Genomic DNA, 18,138 nt, shown 5'->3' with positions numbered 1-18,138 from the left:
TATTATTAGGTTAGAAAATTGATAAAAAACCGTTTGCTGAACAGGTATAATTCAATCTTAAAAAACGCACGTGATCAAACAATATCGCCCGCATAGCACAAAACTTGTTTACATCTACGCTCTTTTCTCGCTCTTTCAGAATGATGCGTGAAAAGAAACCTTCTCTAAATTCTCTCTCTGATTTTGACTTTTGTTCAACAGAAGGAACTGGACACATTTTCACGGTCGGTATTTGACTTCCTCTAAAACACGTAATCTAAAAATATGATTCACCGATTAAAAAAAGACTAACGACCGACAAGATGATTAAAGTGACAAAAGTAATGGTAAAAAGGTAAAAAGCTATATATCAATAAACATAGCTGGTGGAATTGAAATTTTTGCGCCTCCATATAATGCGACAATCAGAATCGGTAATAAAGTAACAAGTCCAATTCGTTCAAAAAACAGGTTCTTTAGATCAAATCAAAAACCAACAAAGCGAGTTCATCAATTTAAAACTTTCAAATTATGCGGTAACTCCAGAATCATTATACAGTAAACGGTAATGCGCGTGTACGTATTGTGAATGGATTTCACTTTTTCAATCAATCAACTTGATTAATCAAAAAGATCCATTCAACTTTTAATCGAAAAGATCCATTCAGATTTCATATTGCATCAACTACTCAATGAACTCCTTCTTTAATACACTAATCATTTGGCAAAGAAAACTACCGGCAAAGGAACCTGCAAACCAAGAAATGTAAAAAGTACGAAGACAGAAAATAATTTTTATACAAAAATTATTGTCTGTCTACAAAATGGTAATCCAATTCCTTTCAGTGACATATTTAAAAACTAAAACCTCCCAAAAAACTTTAACAAATTAGATGTGTCTTTATTTCAGTAAAAATTCTCAGTATAACCTTCAGGTGTCACTTTTCGGCAGTTTAACCTGATGAAAAGCTCTCGATCAAAAAATGAAGAAAAAGAATTATTGGAAGACGTTTAAAACCAGAAGATAAAAACCTTTGAATATGAGCCATAAAATTACTCAAAATACTCTATTTCCTTGCACAAACTAGTCGCAAAATATGTCAATTAAACCGAACGACCATCAAGCCACTAGAACAAAAAAGTTCAATAAAAAACTCCCAAATTCACAAAAAAATGCAAGAAACTTCAAAAACTATCTAGAAAGCATCCAATGGGATAAAATGGCGAAAGCTCGCAATTGCCTCTAAAAGAATAACATGAGCATCAAATATTCAAAAATTATTCCAAACGGGCTATTACTAGGTTAGAAAATTGATAAAAAACCTTTTGCTGAAAAGTTATAATTCAACTTTAAAAAACGCACGTGATCAAACAATATCGCTTGCTCAGCACAAAACTTGTTTACATCTACGCTCTTTTCTCGCTCTTTCAGAATGATGCGTGAACAGAAAACTTCTCTAAATTCTCTCTCTGATTTTGACTTTTGTTCAACAGAAGGAACTACACACATTTTCACGGTCGGTATTTGACTTCCTCTAAAACACGTAATCTAAAAATATGACTCACCGATTAAAAAAGACTAACAACCGACAAGATGATCAAAGTGACAAAAGTAATGGTAAAAAGATGTAGTGCTATATGTCAATAAAGATAGCTGGTGGTAAAATTTTTGCACCTCCATACAATGCAACAATCAGAATCGATAACAAAGTAAATGCAAATTCGTTCAAAGAACAGGTTCCTTAGATCAAATCAAAAACCAACAAAGCGAGTTCATCAATTTAAAACTTTCAAATTAAGCGGTAATTCCAGAATCATTATACAGTAAACGGTAATACGCGCGCACGTATTTTAAATGGATTTCACTTGTTCAATCAATCAACTTGATTTATCAAAAAGATCCATTCAATTTTTAATCGAAAAGATCCATTCAGCTTTTATATTGCATCAACTACTCAATGAACTCCTTCTTTAATAAACTAATCATTTGGCGAAAACAACTACCGGCAAAGGAACCTGCAAACCGAGGAATGTAAAAAGTACGAAGACAGAAAATAATTTTAATACAAAAATTATTTTCTGTCTACAAAATGGTAATCCAATTCCTTTCAGTGACATATTAAAAAACTAAAACCTCCCAAAAAACTTTAATAAATTACAGATGTGTCTTTATTTCCCTAAAAATTCTCAGTATAACCTTCAGGTGTCACAATTCGGCAGTTTAACCTGATGAAAAGCTCTCGATCAAATAATGAAGAAAAAGAATTATTGGAAGACGCTTAAAACCAGAAGATAAAAAAACCTTTGAATATGAGCCAAGAATTTACTCAAAATACTGTATTTTCTTGAACAAACTAATCACAAAATATGTCAATCAAACCAACAGACTATCAAGCCACTAGAGCAAACAAGTTCAATAAAAAACTCCACAATTCACAAAATAAATGCAAGAAATTTCAAAAACTGCCTAAAAGCATCCAATGGGATAAAATGGCAAAAGCTCGCAATTGCCTCTAAAAGAAAAACATTAGCATCAAATATTCAAAAATTAATCCAAACGGACTATTACTAGGTTAGAAAATTGATTAAAAAACCGTTTGCTGAAAAGTTGTAATTCAACAATAAAAAACGCACGTGATCAAACAATATCGCTTGCTTAGCACAAAACTTGTTTACATCTACGCTCTTTTCTCGCTTTTTCAGAATGATGCGTGAACAGAAAACTTCTCTAAATTCTCTCTCTGATTTTGACTTTTGTTCAACAGAAGGAACTAGACACATTTTCACGGTGGGCATTTGACTTCCTCTAAAACACGTAATCTAAAAATATGATTCACCGATTAAAAAAGACTAACGACCGACAAGATGATCGAAGTGACAAAAGTAATGCTAAAAAGGTGTAATGCTATATGTCAATAAACATAGCTGGTGGCAATTAAACTTTTGCGCCTCCATATAATGCGACAATCAGAATCGATAATAAAGTAACAAGTCCAATTCGTTCAAAAAACAGGTTCTTTAGATCAAATCAAAAACCAACAAAGCGAGTTCATCAATTTTAAACTTTCAAATTATGCGGTAATTCCAGAATCATTATACAGTAAACGGTAATGCGCATGTACGTATTGTAAATGGATTTCACCTGTTCAATCAATCAACTTGATTAATCAAAAAGATCCATTCAACTTTTAATCGAAAAGATAAATTCAGATTTCATATTGCATCAACTACTCAATGAACTCCTTCTTTAATAAACTAATCATTTGGCGAAGACAACTACCGGCAAAGGAACCTGCAAACCGAGGAATGTAAAAAGTACGAAGACAGAAAATAATTTTTATACAAAAATTATTTTCTGTCTACAAAATGGTAATACAATTCCTTAAAAACTTTAATAAATTACAGATGTGTCTTTATTTCCCTAAAAATTCTCAGTATAACCTTCAGGTGTCACAATTCGGCAGTTTAACATGATGAAAAGCTCTCGATCAAATAATGAAGAAAAAGAATTATTGGAAGACGCTTAAAACCAGAAGATAAGAAAAAACCTTTGAATATGAGCCAAGAATTTACTCAAAATACTGTATGTTCTTGAACAAACTAATCACAAAATATGTCAATCAAACCGACAGACTATCAAGCCACTAGAGCAAACAAGTTCAAAAAAAACTCCAATTCACAAAAAAATTGCAGGAAATTTCAAAAACTGCCTAAAAAGCATCCAATGGGATAAAATGGCAAAAGCTCGCAATTGCCTCTTAAAAGAAAAACATTAGCATCAAATATTCAAAAATTAATCCAAACGGACTATTACTAGGTTAGAAAATTGATTAAAAAACCGTTTGCTGAAAAGTTGTAATTCAACCTTAAAAAACGCACGTGATCAAACAATATCGCTTGCTTAGCACAAAACTTGTTTACATCTACGCTCTTTTCTCGCTTTTTCAGAATGATGCGTGAACAGAAAACTTCTCTAAATTCTCTCTCTGATTTTGACTTTTGTTCAACAGAAGGAACTAGACACATTTTCACGGTGGGCATTTGACTTCCTCTAAAACACGTAATCTAAAAATATGATTCACCGATTAAAAAAGACTAACGACCGACAAGATGATCGAAGTGACAAAAGTAATGCTAAAAAGGTGTAATGCTATATGTCAATAAACATAGCTGGTGGCAATTAAACTTTTGCGCCTCCATATAATGCGACAATCAGAATCGATAATAAAGTAACAAGTCCAATTCGTTCAAAAAACAGGTTCTTTAGATCAAATCAAAAACCAACAAAGCGAGTTCATCAATTTTAAACTTTCAAATTATGCGGTAATTCCAGAATCATTATACAGTAAACGGTAATGCGCATGTACGTATTGTAAATGGATTTCACCTGTTCAATCAATCAACTTGATTAATCAAAAAGATCCATTCAACTTTTAATCGAAAAGATAAATTCAGATTTCATATTGCATCAACTACTCAATGAACTCCTTCTTTAATAAACTAATCATTTGGCGAAGACAACTACCGGCAAAGGAACCTGCAAACCGAGGAATGTAAAAAGTACGAAGACAGAAAATAATTTTTATACAAAAATTATTTTCTGTCTACAAAATGGTAATACAATTCCTTAAAAACTTTAATAAATTACAGATGTGTCTTTATTTCCCTAAAAATTCTCAGTATAACCTTCAGGTGTCACAATTCGGCAGTTTAACATGATGAAAAGCTCTCGATCAAATAATGAAGAAAAAGAATTATTGGAAGACGCTTAAAACCAGAAGATAAGAAAAAACCTTTGAATATGAGCCAAGAATTTACTCAAAATACTGTATGTTCTTGAACAAACTAATCACAAAATATGTCAATCAAACCGACAGACTATCAAGCCACTAGAGCAAACAAGTTCAAAAAAAACTCCAATTCACAAAAAAATTGCAGGAAATTTCAAAAACTGCCTAAAAAGCATCCAATGGGATAAAATGGCAAAAGCTCGCAATTGCCTCTTAAAAGAAAAACATTAGCATCAAATATTCAAAAATTAATCCAAACGGACTATTACTAGGTTAGAAAATTGATTAAAAAACCGTTTGCTGAAAAGTTGTAATTCAACCTTAAAAAACGCACGTGATCAAACAATATCGCTTGCTTAGCACAAAACTTGTTTACACCTAAGCTCTTTCCTTAATCTTTGAGAATGATGCATGAACAGAAAACTGCTCTAAATTCCCTCTCTCTGATTTTGACCTTTGTTCAACAGAAGGAACTAAACACATTTTCACGGTCGGTATTTGACTTTTTCTAAAACACGTAATCTAAAAATATGATTCACAGATTAAAAAAAGACTAACGACCGACAAGATGATCACTGTGACAGAAGTATTGGTAAACAGGTGTAATGCTATATGTCAATAAAGATAGCTGGTGGTAATTAAATTTTTGCACCTCCATATAATGCGACAATCAGAATCGGTAATAAAGTAACAAGTCCAATTCGTTCAAAAAAAAGGTTCTTTAGATCAAATCAAAAACCAACCAAGCGAGTTCATCAAATTAAAACTTTCAAATTATGCGGTAATTCCAGAATCATTATACAGTAAACGGTAATGCGCATGTACGTATTGTAAATGGATTTCACCTGTTCAATCAATCAACTTGATTAATCAAAAAGATCCATTCAACTTTTAATCGAAAAGATAAATTCAGATTTCATATTGCATCAACTACTCAATGAACTCCTTCTTTAATAAACTAATCATTTGGCAAAGACAACTACCGGCAAAGGAACCTGCAAACCGAGGAATGTAAAAAGTACGAAGACAGAAAATAATTTTTATACAAAAATTATCTTCTGTCTACAAAATGGTAATCCAATTCCTTTCAGTGACATATTAAAAAACTAAAACCTCCCAAAAAACTTTAATAAATTACAGATGTGTCTTTATTTCCCTAAAAATTCTTAGTATAACCTTCAGGTGTCACAATTCGGCAGTTTAACATGATGAAAAGCTCTCGATCAAATAATGAAGAAAAAGAATTATTGGTGGACGCTTAAAACCAGAAGATAAGAAAAAACCTTTGAATATGAGCCAAGAATTTACTCAAAATACTGTATGTTCTTGAACAAACTAATCACAAAATATGTCAATCAAACCGACAGACTATCAAGCCACTAGAGCAAACAAGTTCAATAAAAAACTCCAATTCACAAAAAAATTGCAGGAAATTGCAAAAACTGCCTAAAAAGCATCCAATGGGATAAAATGGCAAAAGCTCGCAATTGCCTCTAAAAGAAAAACATTAGCATCAAATATTCAAAAATTAATCCAAACGGACTATTACTAGGTTAGAAAATTGATTAAAAAACCGTTTGCTGAAAAGTTGTAATTCAACCTTAAAAAACGCACGTGATCAAACAATATCGCTTGCTTAGCACAAAACTTGTTTACACCTACGCTCTTTCCTTGCTCTTTGAGAATGATGCACGAACAGAAAACTGCTCTAAATTCCCACTCTCTCTGATTTTGACCTTTGTTCAACAGAAGGAACTAAACACATTTTCACGGTCGGTATTTAACTTTTTCTAAAACACGTAATCTAAAAATATGATTCACAGATTAAAAAAAAACTAACGACCGACAAGATGATCACTGTGACAGAATTATTGGTAAACAGGTGTAATGCTATATGTCAATAAAGATAGCTGGTGGTAATTAAATTTTTGCACCTCCATATAATGCGACAATCAGAATCGGTAATAAAGTAACAAGTCCAATTCGTTCAAAAAACAGGTTCTTTAGATCAAATCAAAAACCAACCAAGCGAGTTCATCAAATTAAAACTTTCAAATTATGCGGTAATTCCAGAATCATTATACAGTAAACGGTAATACGCGTGCACGAATTGTAAATGGATTTCACTTGTTCAATCAATCAACTTGATTAATCAAAAAGATCAATTCATTTTTTAATCGAAAAGATCCATTCAGATTTCATATTGCATCAACCACTCAATGAACTCCTTCTTTATTGCACTAATCATTTGGCAACGACAAATACCGGCAAAGGAACTTGCTAACCGAGGAACGTAAAACGTACGAAGACAGAAAATAATTTTTTATACAAAAATTATTTTCTGTCTAAAAAAATGGTAATCCAATTCCTTTCAGTGACAAAATTAAAAAACTTTAATAAATTACAGATGTGTCTTTATTTCTGTAAAGATTCCCAGTATAAACTTCAGGTGTCACATTTCGGCAGTTTAACCTGATGAAAAGCTCTCGATCAAATATTGAAGGAAAGGAATTATTGGAAGATGCTTAAAACCAGAAGATAAGAAAAACCTATGAATGAGCCAAAAATTTATTCAAAATACTCTATTTTCTTGAGCAAACTAATCGCAAAATATGTCAATCAAACCGAAAGACCATCAAGCCACTAGAACAAACAAGTTCAATAAAAAACTCCACAATTCACAAAAGAATTCAAGAAATTTCAAAAACTGCCTAAAAAGCATCCAATGGGATAAAAAGGCAAAAAGCTCACAATTACCTCTAAAAGAATAACACTAGCATCAAATATTCAAAAACTATTCTAAACGGACTATTACTAGTTTAGAAAATTGATAAAAAAAAAGTTTGCTGAAAAGTTAATTCAACCTTAAAAAACGCACGTGATCAAACAATATCGCTTGCTTAGCACAAAATTTGTTTACACCTACGCTCTTTTCTCGCTCTTTCAGAATGATGCATGAACAGAAAACTGCTCTAAATTCTCTCCCTGATTTTGACTTTTGTTCAACAGAAGGAACTAAACACATTTTTACGGTCGGTATTTGACTTACTCTAAAACAGGTAATCTAAAAAATGATTCACCGATTAAAAAAAGACTAACGACCGACAAGATGATCAAAGTGACAAAAGTAATGGTAAAAAGAAGTAATGCTATATGTCAATAAAGATAGCTGGTGGTAATAAAATTTTTGTACCGCCATACAATGCAACAATCAGAATCGATAACAAAGTAAATTCAAATTCGTTCAAAGAACAGGTTCTTTAGATCAAATCAAAAACCAACCAAGCGAGTTCATCAAATTAAAACTTTCAAATTATGCGGTAATTCCAGAATCATTATACAGTAAACGGTAATGCGCGTGCACGTATTGTAAATGGATTTCACTTGTTCAATCAATCAACTTGATTAATCAAAAAGATCAATTCAACTTTTAATCGAAAAGATCCATTCAGATTTCATATTGCATCAACCACTCAATGAACTCCTTCTTTATTGCACTAATCATTTGGCAGGGACAAATACCGGCAAAGGAACTTGCAAACCGAGGAACGTAAAAAGTACGAAGACAGAAAATAATTTTTTATACAGAAATTAATTTCTGTCTAAAAAAATGGTGATCCAATTCCTTTCAGTGACAAAATTAAAAAACTTTAATAAATTACAGATGTGTCTTTATTTCTGTAAAGATTCTCAGTATAAACTTCAGGTGTCACATTTCGGCAGTTTAACCTGATGAAAAGCTCTCGATCAAATATTGAAGGAAAGGAATTATTGGAAGATGCTTAAAACCAGAAGATAAGAAAAACCTATGAGCCAAAAATTTATTCAAAATACTCTATTTTCTTGAGCAAACTAATCGCAAAATATGTCAATCAAACCGAAAGACCATCAAGCCACTAGAACAAACAAGTTCAATAAAAACTCCACAATTCACAAAAGAATTCAAGAAATTTCAAAAACTGCCTAAAAAGCATCCAATGGGATAAAAAGGCAAAGAGCTCACAATTACCTCTAAAAGAATAACACTAGCATGAAATATTCAAAAACTATTCTAAACGGACTATTACTAGGTTAGAAAATTGATTAAAAAAACCGTTTGCTGAAAAGTTAATTCAACCTTAAAAAACGCACGTGATCAAACAATATCGCTTGCTTAGCACAAAATTTGTTTACACCTACGCTCTTTTCTCGCTCTTTCAGAATGATGCATGAACAGAAAACTGCTCTAAATTCTCTCCCTGATTTTGACTTTTGTTCAACAGAAGGAACTAAACACATTTTTACGGGCGGTAATTGACTTACTCTAAAACACGTAATCTAAAAAATGATTCACCGATTAAAAAAAGACTAACGACCGACAAGATGCTCTCGAACGACAGGCAGATGGGGCAGTAGCACAGAAAAATTCCTTTATGGGTTCAAAAATCTTACCAGGATTCAAACCCGGGACATCCTGTTTCCCAGACTAAAGCACTTACCAGTCGGCTATCATGCCTTATCGCCTAGCTTAAAATCGCATTCAGTTTTTGCAATGCAGACCTAATTTCTCAGTAACACCACTGAAGGTCAAGCAAAAAATCAGTAAGTCAAGCGTAAAAAAAGTCACAAGAGAAGAAATCGAAAGAATATTTTAGAACGGGAAAGCAAAAATTGTCCATAAAAAAGACGCACGTTTACAATAATTGCTTCAAACTTCGTTCGAGATCACAGTACTCATCTTCGAATGAAAAACAGCTGACCAATACACATCAATTTATTTGAATTGTAACTAGAGAAGGTCAGTGATAGCTTCGCTCAGCTATTGAAAACCTATTTGCAGTTTCCTCTCCAAACATCTACCGAAATATTTTGCAAATCTCAGTTCTACCATGACATATTTCATTAATAAATAAATTACACCTGAAACAAAAACAACACCGACTAAACGTCGGAAGAATTGCTCTCAAACGACTAGTGGGAGCTCTAATCAATTGCACCTGCTTCAATCGGGAGGGGGAAGGGAGGGGGAGCCTAAATGGGACTAAGAATTTCAATAGTGGGCTTACGATAACCACATTAGAGGTTAACAACATACACCACTATTAAGATTTAAAGTGAAAAATAGCACCAGAGTGGGCGCACTTTGCAGTTGACTTTTAGAATTAAATTGCCGCCAATTGAGTTTAGCTGCTTGAAATTGTGAGAGAGAATTTTAGATCACGCGGAAACGCAAAAAGTCAAGGGCGTAAAAGTCACTCGAAAAGTCAAAACGGTCAAGCGAAAATTTTGCATAAAAAAGACACGCACGTTTACAATAATTGCTTCTCTACGAGAGCAATTAATCAGTCATCAATTTTCCACTCAAGTTTACCTTCCTTTTAAACATGAAAAAGTTGATGTGCGTCAAAGCTTGTGCTTGGGTCTCCCGTGCCCCCAAGATTGAATCGCAAAACTTGAAGATAACTGAAAAATTACAAGAAATTGTTCAGTAACCAAGTCATCTTCAGAACTCCTGTTTGTCTGGTTACAAAATCCACCAAGATGACCGCAATACAGCTTCGCTCAGCTATCATAACAAAATTATCAAATTTAATATCAACATAGATCCAAATTAAAATTAGAGAAGTTTTTGTCGTCCATCAAACACTGAATCATGCTTAAACTCTCAATTGAAAAGAAGATTGAATCACTTTAAGCATTTCTTCGCCCTGAAAAAGCGCGTCAGTTGCCAAGCTTCATAGAGACTTTAAATTGTACGAAGCAAGATGCTATCCATACCTTCTTTTCTTTCCCCTAAAATATTGGTACTAAGTGATGCCAGCAACTTTATTTAAATGGTTGGCAGCTTCAACCATATCACTTGACAAATTCTCTTGACAAAAGTTACGGAATACTATAGTACAGATTGCTCCCAAACGACAGCCAGTTTGTTTTTGAGGTAAACCTAATAATAGAAAGTGGTAGTTGAAAAACTTTTTGCATTTCCAATATTGCATCAAACAAACGCCAGTTAAATATCTTATTTCTGCATAGCGATAGCAAGTTCACACAGAATTCCAAAAATTTTAGGAAATCTTTTATTATACCTTCCTGTTTATTAACATTGAAACAGCTCCGTTTGAGAGCAATTTTTCACACGATAATTATGCATGATATGATCGTATACCGAGGCACTTCAATTTACAAGCCTATTAACATGTCAATTTACAAAAATGAGAACATGCAAAATACGAAGCAAATAGTTTTAGTAATTTATATTTCCAATTGCTTCCATTATTTTTTTTAAAGAAATTTCCTGTTTGACAAAATTTATGCTTTTAGAAAATCGCTACTTATCTTATAAGTTTCAAGAACAATTATGTGAATTAAATTAAGCCATATTAGGAGCGGGAATAGCAACTTACTCGTCCTCCATTTTTGATATTGCCAATAGTCGTACTCTAACTGTTTACTCTTTATCACCCTCGTCTGATGCGATATGTGAACAACCAGAAATGCCCTGTAATTAAACAGTTGCAGCTAGTAGCATTGCAACCTGAAATTCAAGTTCATTCAAATTCTTCTAACTCAAGTCATATCAATAGTTGACATCTATTTGACCACAACTGCATTCACAGATATCTAAATTTATCTCCTCTGTCACAGACGTCAGAGAGACGATAAGGACTCAGGAACACTCTAGTGACTTGACAATTGAAATTTTTTGGTTTCGCAATGAAATAATGAAAGCTGCAAAGCTTTTAGTGTCTTTATCTAGAACATTAAAAAAATATATAACTGACTTATCGAGGAATAAGATCAACCGAAAAAACAAGCAACTAAATTCGAGAACTCTGAAAGCCAGGCCATTAAGTCGAGTCAAACAACACAGCCATAAAACAGCATTCCGAGGCAGTCAGATTTCTCCGAGAAATTAAACTTTGAAGGCAATGTAATTTTTCCCTTGCTTACTAAGAAGCTGATTTTATTAGAATTGCGCTGAAATTAGTATGAAATTTCAATACAAGTCATGCAGTAACGTCTGCGAGACGAATGCATTCTTCACCATAATTTGTCGAATGTTTAAAGCTTGGTAGACCTGTAGTCTCAAAAAACACAACGAATAAAGGCATCATCATTTGACCTTCAATCATCAAATTTAACTAATACAAAAATACAAAAACAACATTTTCGACTTTGCCTCCTCAATTAGAGTAAGCAAGTAGATTAGAGAGTGAGGAAAAATCATTTTGAGAGTGAGTAAGTCATGTTCTACTCGCTTAAGTTTGGGTTAACACCAAAACACCAGTACCAAAATAAAACCCAGTATTTTTTTACGCAGCGAGAAGAGTATCTCAGCTCATTAAAATTTTCAGAACACCATTCACTGATCACACCTTCAACTCGACAAAAATGGAAGCAATAATTTAATTCGAAACTAAGCAATTAATTGTAAAACACAATGAACAGAAGTATCTAGACTAACATAAGATCTCAAAATCAATCAAAAGGAATATCTACAGCGACAAATGTTGAGTTCTGTTCAACTCAAAGAGTAACTTGAGGCGAACTGAACGTACCTCATTGCTTTAAAAAGAGCAAAACTGTTTCCTTCATTTTGTCAATAGAACATTTTCAAAATTATTGAAAAGCAACAACCTAATTGATCAGGTTTATTTATTTGTTTTTTAAAATTAATTTTCTTGAGTGAGCTTTTGCTTGGAGGGAAGAGGAAACAGTTCCAAAATGTCTTTGTAGAAGTAATGCTAAGCGTTTTCAATCACATCTCCCGGAAGTTCATAGGCGTATTGGACAAATTAAAAACCGCTCCAACCTTTAGATGAATGTATCTTTAGCACAGCTCTGACCATTATATTCAGAAATGAAAAGTGTTGAATATATTATTCGTAGCAAAAATACTATCGGTGAAAAAGGCAAGCACGTTTGTGAAATGGACAGTAGGCGAAAATTGGGTAGAAGGAAGCACCGAAGGACAACTCATAAGAGTAGAATTGTAGCCACAAAAGAGATCGAAGTGTAGTACAAATCAAATAGTTTCACGGAAAAAAAAGAATCTCATAACTTATCTTTTCGAAATTCAGTCGTTTCTTGCAATTATAAGGGGACGGAACAAAATGATCGACGGAACTTCACCTTTTAATTCCTCCGAAAAACCAAATGCTATCAGCTCTATCATTACGCTGATATCTGTAGCGTTAGCACATATATAAAATATCGTCCATAGACATCAGATTGCTGAAATAGCTGCGAAACAGAATTTCGTGACGTAGAATGTAGATAGCAACAGATACAGAATTGAGTTGATGCAGTTGCCAACCTTTCCAAGGACTAAAACGTTTTTATTATGATCGCCATGCTTTGTCATTAACATTAATCTTCAGATAGGACTCCTATATTGACCTTGAAAGGGGTTAGCGTGATCTCAAGTGACCTTAATAAAGATAGAAGTCATTTAGAGAGTAAGTCAGTTATGACCAAAAAAACTTATCATACAGTTCAGCTTAAAACTAACCACCAAATAGTTTAAGAAATGACGTCACCCAATTCAAAGTAGCAGCGAAATAGCGGCATCAAAAGATTAACAAATTGCTCTTTTGAAGTTTGCGGCGTGAAATGTTAACGCAAAATAGCGTGAGACAACAAAACAAAAACCATGATCAGCACAATAGAGCTACGCTCAGTTTACAGCTTCGTAGCTATAAAAAGAACGTCATATCTCATCTGTAGATGGAACAGTTCCCGATATAACGTGTAGCCCTCCTTTTTAAAACAGAAAAAGACCCACGAAGGTGGATCAAAAATAATGTAAACGTATGAAAATTGAACGGATAACGTAGTTCTACAAATTAAATTAAAAGTGACCATTATTGACTGCAATGCCCATTATCGGTTGATTAGCAACTTTCGGTTGATTCAATGCGGCGGAATCGTTTCCTTCTAAACCCCAGTATGAGGAGGTCTTCGCGACTTCCAAGTCAACTTCTTCTCGTAGTAAGCTATCACTAATTGTGGGCATTTAATGTTGGCTTCTTCAGCTAGCACAATGTCGCGCTTCTTAAAATTCTTCCATTTGATAAGAAACTTGAGTCTTCCACCGTCATCAGTGGCACCAAGAATCTGTTCCGGTTCCAAACCTCTGTCGAATCCATAAGTTTCGTCACTTGAATCCGTGTCATCGTCGTCAACACGGGTTTCTGACGGCTCAGGAATGTAGTTTGATCGATTAGCTTGTTTTGATTGAGATGAGCTGTTGATTTTCTTAGATCTAAAAACGTCTTTTTCTTTAATACAAATAACACTTGAATTCTGCAACAAAATATGATGTCAACGTCCAAATTTCTGCTTAAATGTAGCGGCACTGCATTGCATTACAAAACAATGCACAGAAAAAAAATTACTCAAAAACCTACATTGCAAATGAGGATTCAAAAATTTTCTCACTTTTTGGATGATTTGATGATTGGTTTCTTTGGCGATCTTAAGACGTTCATTTCTCTATACTTCCGTTCAAACTCCGCGATCAAATCGGGACAGTCTAAGTTTGACGGAGGTTCCCATGTGTCTTCATTGGAATCGAATCCTTTCCATCGCAGTAAGTAGAACACTCGCCCGTCGTCATACTTGATTTTGTCTAGAATCTTCTCCACTTCTAATATTTCAGGCTCCTGAGGTGGTGGTGGGAGGGGCTTTGATGTTTCTCCTTCAGGATGTGTTATACCTTCAATAGTACTAGGCTGCTCATTCATATCTGACCTGGAAAATACCCTATCATTAATGATAGTTTTACTCCACGAGATTGATGTTTAAACAACGCTACTTCAGTATCAGGTAAACTTGCGCTAACTTTGAGTCTGAGAAACGCCAAGATTAAGTAGACGGTTGAAAGTTGACGGAGGAAAAATGACAAATTCAAGCGCTACAAAAATAACATCTGCAGTGAAACCAAATACCTGCACCTAAGTTAGTGTCACATGAGCGAATAATTAGAAACTATATGCTAGACCCACTATTTTGTTAAGGTTGACATGGTATTCTATAGAAAAAAAATCAATTAAAGAAAGCCCATCCCCTAATATGGTAGTCAGTTAACTCGAGGCGAGAAGTCAACTCTTATAAATATGTATAATTTCTGACAGTAGGCAAACAATACAGAGCACCATTTACAAAATAACCCAAGATAACTTAAGAGGAATGAAAAAAGTTATACAAGAGGGGATTTTCAATCGAGATTTGAATGAATTGATAAGTATTTACAACAACCGCCCTTCTATTATGGTTCCAATAATTGTGCGCCGCGGAAGCTGTGTATGGAGCTTCGAGTATGCAGTTACTTTTTCCTAATGGAGAGAGTGACCAAGTCAGAATAAACATATTTTTTCTGCTGATTTTGGATGCCAATCTCTGTATGGCTTTTGAAGCAACAGCTCCTCCAAATCATGAGAAGATAAGTTTACAGAAAGTGGCTTTCTCGACTTCAATTACTCTTTCTTCGCATTTTGCGTACATCCAGCAAGTTTTCAGGGCAGCACTTTTAAGCCAGTATCGTCATTGGTTGCGGTTCTATTTTGTAAAAGTTTCCCCATAAAAAAATTTTTAAGCCCCCGCTTCACTTCCTTAAGTACTTCACTGAGTAGCTTGGCAAACGATTCTTGCATGACATTTTGCCTGATGTGAGTATAGCCACCATTTAGACAACGTAGATTATGAGCAACAGTAAATGTTTCCAAATGCACAGGTTGATGGTATTTTCACAAAGTTCCAACCATATCTGAGGGTAATTCCAACTTCCTTGATTAAATCAAAATTGTATTGTTTGGAAAAAAGCGCATTTAATCAGAACGATGCTCTTTTTTCTCAATGCCTGATTTTCATTGTTCCTCACGACCCTGTGACTGATTTTCGCAAAGACTTATTTTTGCATAGAAACTGCGTTCTCAGCACTAGACTCATGTCTTCAGTTAGTTCCAAAATCAGGTCATCCTCTGTCACTTCTTTTCTATTTTTATCGTTGAAAGAAGGAAACTTGTCATTAAAAGAAGGATGGTTTTTTTAAACCAATAAAGGCTTTTAAATAATGATATCATTTTACAATTCATTAAAATTCAAAAACAATTGTACATGACTATTTCATGTTTTCGAAAACTACAAAAACATTACACAGTACCCAACGATTGACGTTTATATATGATGCTGTAAGTTGTAACTTTAGGCTCTGACGAAGGGCCTTTCTAATGGTTTCTGCTATCAAAACACTATGTGGTGAGATTTTCAAATTCAGCAACCTCGCAGATTTCAGCGCGTCCGGATTTAATCAATGATCAGCTTCATCCTGATTAAATTCATATACAAAATCCATCTACTTCAAATGATACGCTGCCAGGATAGTTCAGTTTCTCATTCCCATATACCCTGTTCAATATTTATTCATTATTATTTTAAGACTTTAAAACTTGAAGACTTCAATCGTTATCCGCTATGATCGTTTCACTTTCGGCATGACATTGGAGCAAAATTGATGCCATGTCATTAATAAGGTTGCTAAATAAAACACAAAGAAATGTACAAAAGAATAAGCACACAATAGTACTATATATATGTCAGGCAATTTCTTCGGAATGGGGCCAAAGACCATCAATAAAATAATCGCTAGAAATCCTGACCATGACACAATTATCAAAGATTTATAATCTGTTGTTCCTCGTTTTGAGTTGTCGGAACAAATGAAGTGCAGGAAAATTGAAAATAACAAATTGTATGAGGTCGCCGACAACAGAAACTCGTCTTTGAAATACAAATGGCTCATACTCAATGAGCAAACAGTTAAGTAATGGATAACTAGGTGACAATTCGTATATTCAACAAGCAATGTCAAAGGAATGCTAAAAAGGAGAATCGACTTCTCATGAACTTGATATGAAAATAGGAAAAAAGATAGTGCAGTTGAAGTCAAGCTCGTGAAAAAGTTTTTAATATTCCTCTGCTTGAAAACCAAAATGCACGAGGGCAAGCTTGCTAATAACGTAAGCGAGGCACTCAGTACAGCTAGCTGTGATTGATCGAATAAAAGGCGAATTTTTGCAACGTTATTCAATGTGCACCAAATATTGGCAACTTTATCTTCAAATAGTCCTCGATTCAATGGAAACAGTCTACTTACAACTTGTAACACCGATTCGGTATTTTGCATGAACGGCAACCAGATGATGGCAAATGAAAAAATAACTGTCAATCCAATTTTGCTGATTTTCAGACAAAAGTTACTAATGCTACATTCACAGCAAATGGATAACAAGTAACAGAAGATTGGCAAAGCATGGTAAAGTTCCATCTGCTTGTAGTTCAAGGCCAGACAAAAGAATACTGATCCAAGAACTAATTGATTTGTAATTAAAAAGTTCACACAAACTATGAAAAATCCAAGGCTTATAGAATTATACTGAAAATGAGCGTTATCTATTAAAAGCAAACCTGGATTGAACATCAATAAAGCCAAAGCTAAATTTCTGGTTTTCATCTTGGAAGTGAGCAAAAGACATGCAGTGACGTAAACACAGCAAAAACCAATGACGACTGACAATCTCATGAAAAATTTATGGCCATAGTCCTCTACTCCGTGAGACACATTCAATTCCACCCACTTTTCGTTAACCAATTGAGCGAATTTTCCATTGATGTAACTATGATAAACAGTGACAGGCGGGTAATCCAGGCCCCAATAAGACAGATTATTGTCAGGACCAGGCTCGTAAAGTTCAGAGATAGGTAGATTTATAGCAAGTTCCATCCAATGTCTCTGTGCTTCATAATCACCGTGCATAGGTGGTTTCCTGAACCCTGAGTAGGAAGAAGTTGACAATATCCAAGAAACTAAGAGTGCAACTAATACTATTGACACTTCATTCATTCCTGGAGACATCGCGAAAACCTGAAAAATATTACTTTTTAACAACGGGAGGGTCGATCAATCCACTGCACATCACTTAGAGCTAAATTAAAACCAATTATAGACCGGCTGCATATCAGTTATAGTGTCACAAAGACAGAGAACTCAGAAAATTCATTAAAAACGAAACATTGGCTTTCAATCAACGGTCTTTCCGCAACAGATTACCAGAATTAAGAGTTCAGCTCTTACAGCCTCGTATTCATTGTTGTTGTTGGGGATTTTCTGTACAAAGGGATTTCTCCCGATCAAAACAGTTTTAGAAAATTAGTCCAGGTCTCTCTGCAGTGTTGACAGTCACAACAGATCTGCCACGTGCAGACGTTTTCTGGTTTGTACCGCATCATGATATCATTCCACATTTGCTTTAGAATTCTGTGTTTTAGGCCGTGTTGATTTCCGAAGTCAATGCTGTGATGGTCTGTTGGCTATCCTTTGGGTGCGAAA

The 18,138-nt window shown here is 34.2% G+C and overlaps 3 protein-coding genes across 4 annotated transcripts in view; all 3 read right to left on the bottom strand.

Moving 5' to 3' along the window:
* LOC142339125 (islet cell autoantigen 1-like) overlaps window positions 1–11,314 on the bottom strand; it is a 46,138-nt gene extending 34,824 nt beyond the window's left edge. For both annotated transcript variants that reach the window (XM_075388869.1, XM_075388870.1), the window contains exon 1: window positions 11,153–11,314. In XM_075388869.1, coding sequence (XP_075244984.1) covers window positions 11,153–11,163 — 11 coding nt within the window. In that variant the 5' untranslated portion in view covers window positions 11,164–11,314. The remainder of the gene's footprint in view (window positions 1–11,152) is intronic.
* Window positions 11,315–12,412: 1,098 nt separating this feature from the next.
* LOC142339124 (chromobox protein homolog 5-like) lies at window positions 12,413–14,528 on the bottom strand. The gene is made up of 2 exons (XM_075388867.1): window positions 14,190–14,528; window positions 12,413–14,013 (listed from the first exon to the last, which is right to left on the bottom strand). The coding sequence occupies exons 1-2, from the start codon at window positions 14,492–14,494 to the stop codon at window positions 13,686–13,688; spliced, it is 633 nt and encodes a 210-aa protein (XP_075244982.1). The 5' UTR covers window positions 14,495–14,528; the 3' UTR covers window positions 12,413–13,685.
* Window positions 14,529–15,828: 1,300 nt separating this feature from the next.
* On the bottom strand, window positions 15,829–17,714 carry LOC142339123 (putative dolichyl pyrophosphate Man9GlcNAc2 alpha-1,3-glucosyltransferase). Its single transcript, XM_075388866.1, has one exon. The coding sequence runs from the start codon at window positions 17,662–17,664 to the stop codon at window positions 16,222–16,224; it is 1,443 nt and encodes a 480-aa protein (XP_075244981.1). The 5' UTR covers window positions 17,665–17,714; the 3' UTR covers window positions 15,829–16,221.
* Window positions 17,715–18,138: the final 424 nt, after the last annotated feature.

Source organism: Convolutriloba macropyga, chromosome 5, assembly GCF_964194025.1.
Source record: "Convolutriloba macropyga chromosome 5, txConMacr16.3, whole genome shotgun sequence".
NCBI lineage: Eukaryota > Metazoa > Xenacoelomorpha > Acoela > Convolutidae > Convolutriloba > Convolutriloba macropyga.
Note: the sequence above shows the minus strand (reverse complement) of the source record. Positions and strands in the feature narration are given on the sequence as shown.